The sequence below is a fragment of the Colletes latitarsis genome, chromosome 11 (assembly GCF_051014445.1).
Source record: "Colletes latitarsis isolate SP2378_abdomen chromosome 11, iyColLati1, whole genome shotgun sequence".
NCBI classification, from domain to species: domain Eukaryota; kingdom Metazoa; phylum Arthropoda; class Insecta; order Hymenoptera; family Colletidae; genus Colletes; species Colletes latitarsis.
Genome location: NC_135144.1, coordinates 13643810 through 13655594, shown reverse-complemented (window position 1 = coordinate 13655594; position 11785 = coordinate 13643810). Strand labels below are relative to the sequence as shown.

The 11785-nt window shown below is 35.6% G+C and overlaps 1 protein-coding gene across 1 annotated transcript; it reads left to right on the top strand.

The window, feature by feature from the left end:
- The first annotated feature begins 3035 nt into the window (after positions 1-3035).
- On the top strand, positions 3036-3924 carry LOC143347785 (uncharacterized). The gene has a single exon (XM_076777294.1). The coding sequence runs from the start codon at positions 3036-3038 to the stop codon at positions 3516-3518; it is 483 nt and encodes a 160-aa protein (XP_076633409.1). The 3' UTR covers positions 3519-3924.
- Positions 3925-11785: the final 7861 nt, after the last annotated feature.

The following is an 11785-nucleotide window of genomic DNA, read 5'->3' as shown; positions in this document are numbered from 1 at the left end:
TATAGTATAAACAATAATGTATATCGAGAACAATCTCAACGCCTATTATTAAAATTTGTGCAATCGTGAAACCTGATTTTCAAAGCCTCGAGAATCGGTCCTTAAATTATGCAAATACCCATGGTAGACGTGAGTCGATCAGATAAAACTTTTTTTTTTTCTCGAGGCAGCTATTCCGACATTGGTGGTGGCATTAGGTAAACGAAGTGACACGATCTTGATTAAAACGCCATTCAACGGAATTCCGATTACTATCGTCGGTTCGTGGACGTTTTCGCAGTCGTTTTTAATATGGTCACTATACGTTTGGCACAATTGAAAGAATCAATGTACGTTTTGTGTGACAGGACTTTATCACTGTGCGAAAGAAAAATAAAATTCTAGAAATGTTAAAGAATATGAAGTAACGTTTCGAATATTTGAAACTATTTGGATATTAGTAAAATTAAATTGCACACAGACGTTTTATTACAATTAAAATCAGTTGCAACTGGAAATTGGCGATGAATATTCGATTGTCAATTCTAATTAGTAATTGATGATTAATTTATCGATGGACAATTATAATGAAATCTTTATAATGAAATTAGCAATGTCAGATAATTAATTTCTTTCATACTTGAAAGTAATATTTTCCCCCTCTTCGTAGAACTTTGTACGAAGTGCTGTTAATTTTGATTCAGTTTTTATTTCATTGCATTCGATCAGATATTTCATGAGATATATTTTTTACCATAGTAATTAAATAAATTAAATTTCTAATGTAATCTTAAAACACAGAATATTTATGGATGGGATATCTATTAACGTCACGTGAAACATTATGAAGTCTGAGTCGGATGAGAAAACAATTACATTCAATTCCCAACACTGTGCTCTAATATCTTTTACAAAATCGTTTCTTAATTAGAACAAAAAATAGTGGAAATTATTTATAAAAATGTCCAATTCGAACAGTAAACTAGTCTATAAATATTGTAAAATAAACAATTTGCTTGAACGATATAGAAGAAAATATTCTAGGAATTATTCATAAAAATTTGCAATTTAGATAAACTGTAAAGTAAGTCACAAAAAAGGCAAGATAAACATGTTTTGTAAACAACAAATCACTATCTACAAAACCTACGAGAAAAGTAAAAAATTGCTTACTAAACTTCCAAAGATCTCTAAACAAATAAATATAGATAACCGACTGGCAGAAACGAAGATGAATCGATTATGGTTTGTCTAGGCGAAAGTAAAACTATTTTCTAATGCAGGTACGTTTCGTTCCCTGCAGGTTTGACGAGCAAGTCTACTCACCTGTCACTAACTATAGTTCCAAAGTGAAAACAAATACCCCCTCGATGTACCTGTCCCCCAGGAGGGCAACGGTACCCCACGAATTTGCTCCGACCTTCGCAACCTCCCGTTCAGAACGGTCGACCCTAAACTGTGCAACCACTTGCTCGATTTAAAAAATTTGTTTCTCCAACCCTCGAAAATAATATCCACTAGCCAACAAATCTACTATTCCCCAAACAATTTAAATTTAAAAATGTTTCTTACATTAAATGTCTCTATAGGAACAATTTCTTTACCCTTAGCCAATAATAACGATTATCTACCAAAGAAAAATATTGCTTTAATATGAGACTAATTCAATTTATGCCCTATAGATGTTTCATTGACTTCTTAATTCGTTTTTAACGATATAGAATATCTTTTATTGACAAGAATTATTAAAAATTACCAACAATTAAATTTACTCTGGGAATGGAGGAAAATAGTAACAAAGTTATAAACGTTAATGAAATCGATTTAAAAATAGAAACCAGAGTAAATGAGACTGAATGTTATCTTGAAATTGATTTATAGTTTAGGGAAATATAATTTTAATTAAAAATGCAACTAACTGTGAATGTCATTATTGCAACAAAGATATATTAATTTGGAGCTGTACAGAAATAAATGAAATGTTCGATTTAGAAACAATGAAACATTGAATATTTGGGTATTAGCAATACATATAACTGGTAGAGTTTGTACACAAAATGTAATTAAAAAAATGTGAGTTTTTACTTTTTTTCGTTTTGTAGTGATTAGAAAGTATATGTTTAAACGTGTGGGGGATGGTGTAACGAATATTAGATCCTAGTTTCTTAAATTTCTAACTAAAATATAAACAGTTTTAAAGAATAAGTAGCATTTGGAAGTTGAACTTTCGATTTTTTATCTTTTGTTTCATCTAAAAATCCTAATCCAGACACTAAAGACGCGTTTCCTGAGGATGCTCTTTTAAAGACAATTGACCTATTACATCTCGAGGTACCTCAAACCTCGATAACTTTTCCATTTTTCACGAATCAAATTAAATGACCCCATAGAAACCCCGATTACCCAAAAATCCGCTTGAAATTCATCCTTGGTCGACAATTTTCAATAAAAAATGGTTGCGTTTCCCCAACAAAAAAAAAACTCTCGAATTCTCCAAAGTTCCTCGCTCGACGATTTCATCTCGGCTGGAACACGTTCGAACCTGTCGCGACAGGTCCAATGGCTCCCCTAAACGTACCCTAAAATTCCACCCCGTTGGTCAGAGAATACTCCCCCGGAGATAGTTCTCTCTGAAAAAGAAAAAAAAACAAACGAAACCAAGGGTCTTTGAAGGGAAATCGGTGAAAGGAAAGGAAGGGCGGAGGGCGGAGGTAGGTGGAGGTCGGGGTTAGGTCCGGATTAGCTTCGCGGGGGTGGGGGAAAAGCGGCAGATGGTCGGCGTTTCGGGATTCGACGTGGGAAGCTCCGAATTCTGCGAGTTCCCACAGCCGCATTGCACCTGTCCCCCCACTCCTCGGGCCCGCACTGCCCGCCCGGTCCTATAAAAGGCACAGGGGCAACTCCAGGAGAATCATTCGCTCACCAGAGCTCAGTTCGAAACCATTCAAGCTCCCGAAATTTCCCAATTTTCTACCTCGAAAACTCGAGTCTCGATCATCATCGGTGATCGGCGCAGAAACGTCTGTAAAACCGGTTCAGTGCGCGCAGTAGCCAAGATGGCCACCACCGGACCCAACCACGTGTTCGATCGGGAGAACGAGCTGAACGACAACCTTTACAACTTGAAAATGTCCGCTAAAAATCATAGTCTGAGACTCAGGCGAGCCCTGAAGCCGATTATGCGACTTCTCCGAAAGAAAACTAACAAAAACAAGACGGACAAGGAGAAGAAGACCGGCTTTCATGCGGAAGTGTTCACGGAGGAGGTGGACAATCAGAATAATGCCAATGAAAGTTTAGAAAGGAGACTTTTGGCGGATTTGGAGGACGCCGAGGAGGGAGCTGCCATCACTGTGTGTTTAGACGGTCAGATGACCGTCGTGCCGGTTGTGCCTGGTCAGTGCTACGTGCCCGTCCACTTTGCGCACACCCACGCCGGGGATTTCTACTGGACGATCTTAAACATGGCCGACAGTGATTTGTGCTACAAGGAACGAGCTTACTCGCAACACCAGACCCCGGAAATGCAGGTTGCGTGAGATGTATCGATCGTGTGATGCCCGATTCGATCGAGACACGATCGAGAATCGACGGCTTCGAGTCGATTGGATCGAGAGGGAGTCGTATCGATCGTCAATGGGACAACCTGAACACCCTTCAAGAGGACGAGGAGTGTTTTAAAACTGTGATACATAGACTTTAAGTTTGTGGGAAACTGTGGGAGATCGTGCGAGGCTTTAAGATTGTAAAAATTGTGAGAATGTCGGAGATTTTAACATTGTAGAGATTGTGAGAGATTGTAGGAGTATTTAAGTAAAAGAGATTGTAAAAGTTGTTGGAGAATTTAAGGTTGTAAGAGATTGTAAAGATTGTGGGAGAATTTAAAATTGCGGGAGAATTTACGATTGTAAAGATTGCGGGATAAGTTTTTTTTTTATAATTATGACGTTGACCTGATATTGTGATATTTGTACCTTTTAGACTAGTTTATAAGATGTACGTTTGTGATATTGGCTTTAATTTTCGACGATTTAAGTCGATTATCCTTGTCTTCCGATTTACTTGAGAAATAAATGTAATTATAAGCATATCTATTTTACTGTGTCATTATTTACTAGTTGTTAAGTTCTTTGGCCATGACTTGGGGAAGGATAATTGTTTCAATAGCTTGGGATTCGTAATTGATTTACAGGACAGAAATGTATAAATTGTTCGAAAATAGATCGATTCACCTGCAAGCTTCGGGAATTATTAGTTTTTCGTGACATCAATAGTATTTTGAAGCGGTCATGTATGAAAATGAAACATTTATTAAGATAATTAACTTTTTAAACCTAGTTAACGTGGAACAAAATAATTGATTATCTTAAAATCGCAATTGCATTATAAAATAACTATAAATTACTTGAGAAAAGATCGATTCACCTGTAAGCTGGAAGAATTTTTATTTATTTGTGATTCAGATAGTATTTTTAAACGCCTGTTTTTGAAAATGGTCCATTCGTTAAGAAAATAAGCCTTCAATTCTAGTTGAATTAAAACGGAATTTTCAACTCGTGATTACATTAAAAGTTATTTATAAATTGTTTGAGAGAAGATTTTCCGTCAGAAAATTTATTGGTTTCATGGTGGATTCGCCTGTAAGTTTGAAGTATTGCTATAATATTTCTTGACAATTCAAAACAGTATCTTCGACCGTCCAGGTCTCTGAGAAGGTCCATTCATACCTGAAACTGGTTCCCGAGTCTTACATTTCTCGAATTGGAAAAGTTTTGACAACAAGCACTACAGAATGACAGAGAAACATTAGACAATACTTTTCCATTGCTCAAACTTTTCTACAAGCGTTCATTGCCATCTACAAAATTATACTCTTTTGTTATTATTAATATATTTGTAAATCGTATAAAATCCTTTCGATTTTATCAATTATTTGTATCATTTTTTTTTTTTGTAATTTTTTATGTAAAATTACTTCTTTCGTCGAAGAGCACGATATAAATATTACTGTATTTGCATAAATTAAATGTTGAGGAACCTTTTTTTCTCATAGTATTTAATGCTTGCATCCAATTACTAGTTTTTCAACGCGACTCTTCGAAACTGGTTTCTTACATAATATTAATTTACTTCTCGTTTCTTAAATTCGTTATTGTTACTTTGTTAAAATCGTCACAAGTCTCTGCCAAAAATAACTTTTATCCTATTCTATCGCGAAATATTATTGTATAAAATATTATATAAAAAGACAACGATGAGTTTACTAGTTTTCTTTAGAGTTGGTCGTTATTATACCAATTTTTAACAGAAGATTTGCTCTTTGAAACATCGGGGGAAGCATTGGACATCCTGTCGACGTTCGTCAATAGCGGATAGTTGAATGGAAATAAAATGTGGTTAACCCTATCGGTGAATCGCTCACAAATTATTCACCCCAACTTATTATTCTTCTATTATTCGAAGCACACTGCAATCTTGTTAGTTTTCGAGTTGTAGGGTCGGCTACACCTCCTCTAATCTATGGGAAATCATGTGAATTCACGCACCACATGTGGGACACGTGTGCATCTAACACAATCTGTTCTTTCACGGAACGAGTTTTTGTAACACGATATATATTTTCTAAATTAATTTAGATTCGTTCTTTTTTCATAATATTAATGTATAAACAATAAAAAATAAACTTAGTTACGAATAATTCTAATATAGAAATCAAGACGAATAATAACACCTATTAACAAAGTAAGGTAGTGTGACCGTAGTTTCTAAATCTATTCGTTCTTTAATTTAACAATAGAAAAATAAGCTTTATTTCGAATGATTTGAATAAACAAATTAGTATAAACTGTAATAATTAATTAATAAAGTAAGATAATAAATTCCTTGTATATTTGATAATTACTAATAAATTATTTCTCATTTCAAGGCGACCTTAAAAAGTGGACAAAATGCAGTTAGCAGAAAATTTAGTATAGTCAGTTTAATATTTAGATCTTCCTGAACAGTGTTATACTAGACAGAAAACTTTTTAAACGATCCACTAATAGTAAAATATATTTATTAAGCTGATCAAATAAAGTGGTTCACCCTATACAGGGTGTTCGGCCACCCCTGGGAAAAATTTTAATGCGAGATTCTGGAGGCCAAAATAAGACGAAAATCAAGAATACCAATTTGTTGATGGAGGCTTCGTTAAAAAGTTATTAACAATTAAATTCAAAAATTTCAAATCGTTCTGGAAAAATTATTTTCAGTTGCGGGGGTCAATTGCAATAATTTTTGGTCATTAGACATACCCTCGAAATCCTACCCACTTTCGAGAAAAAAATTCAAGGTGTGAAATTTTTCGACGGAAAAAAAAAATTTCAAATCGTTTTGGAAAAATTATTTTCAGTTACAGGGGTTAATTACAATCATTTTTGGTCATCAGACATACCCTCGAAATCCTACCCACTTTCGAGAAAAAAATTCAAGATGTGATATTTTTCGACGGAAAAAAAAAATTTCAAATCGTTTTGAAAAAATTATTTTCAGTTGCAAGGGTGAATTACAATCATTTTTGGTCATTAGACATACCCTCGAAATCCTACCCACTTTCGAGAAAAAAATTCAAGATGTGATATTTTTCGACGGAAAAAAAAAATTTCAAATCGTTTTGGAAAAATTATTTTCGGTTGCAGGGGTGAATTACAATCATTTTTGGTCATTAGACATACCCCCGAAATCCTACCCACTTTCTAGAAAAAAATTCAGTACGGGCGTAACTTTAAACGTTAATAACTTGTTAACGAAGCCTCCATCAACAAATTGGTATTCTTGATTTTCGTCTTATTTTGGTTTCTAGAAACATTCTACAATTTCTTAAAAACATAACAAAGCCTAAAAATTGCAAGTTTAAAGTGTCTTCCTAAAGTGACTTAAAATACTGTGCATATTCAAAATTCCACTAAAATGTATATAGAACATTCTAGTAGAAAGGAATGTCCGGTTCCCGTTACAAAAAAATATCAAATATAACCTTAAAGGCTATGTATTCCAAATACCCGGTTAATTGATCAATCCTCTGAACGGTTAACCGAATATCCCCGCCCAGTTCAGAATTGGGGGAGCAGATTAAAACTACTGTGCATGGTCAAAATGTCACTAAAACATATATATAACATTGTAATAGGAAGGAATGTCCGGCTCCCGTTACAAAAAAATATCAACTATAACCTTAAAGGCTATGTATTCCAAATACCCGGTTAATTGATCAATCCTCTGAACGGTTGGTCAAATATTTCCCCCTCCCCCAGTTCAAGGGGGGTTGGTGGGGCAGATTTAGCAGAGATTCGGGTAAGAAGCAAACGCGGATTCTTTCGTTGTACTTTCTTAACGTTTCTCCGGGGCGATTTACGGCCGGTGGAAAAGCACGTGTCACGGTGCGGAACGGTAATCGACCGTAGCGTCCTTGTCCGTCTCCGGTTTCGCATAAGTCGACGCTCGTCGCGGCGCTCGTGCCAGAACGGTCGCCGTTGCACGCTCATTCCCACGGCCCCGAGTGAACGCCGTATAAACACCGGCGTACACGTGCTCACGCGATGTAAGCGCCTGTGCACGCACTCCTGTCACGTGTGTCGTGTGTGCCGTGCGCGCTGTGTGTGCCGTCTGTGCCCCCCATCACGCGCACACACACACGCCTCGGCGGGGCGCATACAGGAACGCGCGCGTGCGCCACTACCGGTTACGAGCGAGTAACTGATTTCTCCTTCGCTGCCCGTCTATTTCAGAAGTTATTGGTTTAGCGAATATCTACGTTACTTTGGAGTACCATTTTCGGGATATTTTAATAATGGCACTCACACATTTTCAATCACTTGGAACCCTTGGAAATTTTTGGAGCTTTTATCAACGGGCACCGTATATTTATGTATTTTTATAGATACACTAGATGGATTGGAATTTCTTAATTCATTTGTTACCTATGACGAAAACCATTTTTTAACATCTTTTTGTAACAAATTATTACGTATAAGGTCCATAAAATAATGTTTGATAAAAAATGCAAACTATTACCTTGATTTTTAGTAATTGTTATGACCGCCCTTTTCCCCTATGACCTCCAGCTAGTTCTTTTTTTTTTTATTTCTGGACCAATTGAATCCCACTCTATAATTACGTTCTTCAATTGTTCTTTATTTCTAGTGTCACATTTTCTTATTCTTCTTCCCATTTCATCCCACAAATGTTCAATAGGATTCATATCCGGCGATTAAGGTGGCATTTAATGGGCTTGGTGCATTGTAGAATAACCTCTCTTCGACACGTTTAGTGGTATGTATATGTACTACCCGGGTTTTGATTTTGTTAAGAAATAAATTTTTCTCTACTGTATTTTAGGGTTTACTGCAATATGGTTAAATAGACATATTTATCCATTATATTATTGTAGGAGATTTGTACTATAAATATGTGTCGCAAGTAATTTTAATTTATGTGCAAAATGTGTGTTTTTGAACAGATGTTATTGCTGTACATTAACAATTTGTATTGTCAATTGATAACTTGTGTTCAAAAATTTCTGTTAAAAATTTCATTCTTGTAATTATGTTATTTATTATTCCTTTTTCAAATATTATTTTCTTATCACTTAATAATTGTATCTCTCATGCATCTCAAAACTAAAATACCACTTTCTCCATGTTGAATCGAAAGACATAATTGAACAATTAAAAACTGCATTTATTATATCTATTTATATATTAATAAATATTTAAATATACAAAATAGAAGAGAAAGAAATAAATTTATCGAAAACTTGTTAGTTTCAAAATTCCATGTTCCTTTGAGGAATCACCTCCACTTTTGACAATTTTATTGAAGACTCCCAGTGATGGAACTTTGAACGTTTACAATATCTTTGAAACCTTAGACGTCTCGAAAGTCTTACAATTCTGAGAATTTCAATAATATTATTGGTTTCTATGCTTTACAATTTCGTGTAACGAATATTTAGTAATTGTTTAATTCTACATTAATTTATAAATTTCTGAAACGCCTGACCCATTCCATGTTTCTTCGAGCGAAATATTCGACTGCAACTTTTTAAACAAACACTATTATTTATGTATTTACACGTATGTTACGTAAAGTTGTTTTGGCTTGAATTTTTATTTCTTAATATGACATCAATCATTAACTTGTTTTAAATTAACAAGATTGACGTTAATTGCATTATAAAAGAACGATCGATACTGGAAGGAGATTGAGACGGTCTTGGGTCAGACATTTTAGTCAGACACCGCGACGCTTGTGACTAATCGAGAATTAATCGACAGCATTAATAATTTCCCTTATTTATGATTGGTGGTGAGATTTTAAACACTTCAAATCTGTTCTTCTTACAAACTTTTTAATTCGTCAAATATTTACTATTAATTTAACGTTATTTGTCGTAGAGATTAGACTAAGATATCTATGTATTACGACGCACAAATCAACTTTGACAATTTATAAATAAACAAAAGAATCAATTATAATCTGAAATATGATTGCCCGTCGAAATATCATAGTACATCCTTTATGAAACTTATTTTAGCATGATACGAGGCAAAAATTTACCAAAAATTTTAAAAGGAACTATTTCCCCGCATTTTAATGTAGTCGTGGATGTAAAGAGTTTCAATAAAACTATGTAGAAACAGGGTTCGTAAATTTAGTGTCAAGTATCTCTAAAGTAATCTTATCTAATAGAAGAAAGTTAAATGAATTTTCATCAGATTTCTAAAATGTTGCGTCAAAAAAAGGCAAATTAATAACGCTGTGACTAATATCTCGTGATCATAAACGAAACAACTGAAACGACTGCGGGTCAGTTGTGACCCAACGGTATATATAGCGTGATATTTCTTCAGATTTCTAAAATGTCGCGTGAAGGGAGCCAAATTAATAACGCTGGGAGTAATATCTCATAATCATAAACGAAACAACTGAAACGGCTGCGGGTCAGTTGTGACCCAACGGTATACAGGGTGTTCGGCCACTCCTGGGAAAAATTTTAATGAGGGATTTTAGAGGCCAAAATAAGACGAAAATCAAGAATACCAATTTGTTGATCGAGGCTTTGTTAAAAAATTATTAACATTTAAAGTTCCGCCCATAATGAATTTTTTTCTAGAAAATGCGCAAGATTTCGAGGGTATGTGTAATGAACAAAAATTATTATAATTGACCCCTGCAACTAAAAATATTTTTTCCAGAACGTTTTGAAATTTTTTTTTTCGTCGAAAAATTTAGGCGCCAAATTAGATTTTCGGTGAGGAATTTTTTTCTCGATAGTGCGTAGGATTTCGGGGGTATGTCTAATGACCAAAAATTATTGTAATTGACCCTCGCAACCGAAAATAATTTTTTTAGAACGATTTGAAACATTTTTTTTTCATCGAAAAACTTCAACACCTTCTCGAATTTTTTTCTCGAAAGTGGATAAGATTTCGGGGGTATGTGTAATGACCAAAAATGATTGTAATTGACCCCCGCAACTGAAAATAATTTTTTCAGAACGATTTGAAATTTTTGAATTTAATTGTTAATAACTTTTTAACGAAGCCTCCATCAACAAATTTTTATTCTTGATTTTCGTCTTATTTTGGCCTCTAGAATCCCTCATTAAAATTTTTCCCAGGGGTGGCCGAACACCCTGTATATTGCATGATATTTCTTCTGATTTCTAAAATGTTGTGTCAAAAAAAGGCAAATTAATAATGCTGAGAGTAATATCTCGTAATGATAAAGGAAACAACTGAAACGGTTGCGGGTCAGTTGTGACCCAATGTTTATATTGCGTGATATTTCTTCTGATTTCTAAAATGTTGCGTGAAAGAAGCCAAATTAATAACACTGGGACTAACATCTCGTAATGATAAAGGAAACAACTGAAACGGTTGCGGGTCAGTTGTGACCCAATGTTTATATTGCGTGATATTTCTTCTGATTTCTAAAATGTTGCGTGAAAGAAGCCAAATTAATAACACTGGGACTAACATCTCGTAATAATAAAGGAAACAACTGAAACGTTCGCGGGTCAGTTGTGACCCAACGATATATATTGCGTGATATTTCTTCTGATTTCTAAAATGTTGTGTCAAAAAAAGGCAAATTAATAATGCTGAGAGTAATATCTCGTAATGATAAAGGAAACAACTGAAACGGTCGCGGGTCAGCTGTGACCCAACGGTATATATAGCGTGATATTTCTTCAGATTTCTAAAATGTTGCGTGAAGGAAGCCAAATTAATAACGCTGGGACTAACATCTCGTAATGATAAAGGAAACAACTGAAACGGTCACGGGTCAGCTGTGACCCAACGGTATATATCGTGTGTTACGTGGAACGAATAGGTGTCAGTTTCGGTAGCGGATGAGAAACGGAAAGAAAAGAAAAGAAAAGGCAAATCGTCCGGGGATACCTCTCAGATTGTTAGTCTAATCTTCTCACGGGGGAGGAAGGGGTGATAGGGGGTTCGGGGTTAGGGGGTGATAGGGGGAGGGAGGGGAGGGAGGAAGATGGACAGTGGAAAGACAAGTGGCGAGTGTCCGGGGGGACGCTCGGGCCACGTGGACGGGACTCAGCGATGGCGGACGAAACTTTCTCGATGCTCGGCTTCTTCGGAGGCCCTGGTTCTCGTGGGAACTCGAGACAGATGCGTCGCGCGTGAGAATCTCGGGCAGATGCGGGCTTACGCACCTTCTCTCCCAGTACTCTACGCACTGTCTCATATTTATAAGAAGCTCGTGTAGGTGTACGTGTACGACATGCCGACTCGAG

Coding starts and splice junctions, on each gene's coding strand:
- LOC143347785 (XM_076777294.1), top strand. CDS start 3,036: ATGGCCACCACCGGACCCAACCACGTGTTCGATCGGGAGAACGAGCTG.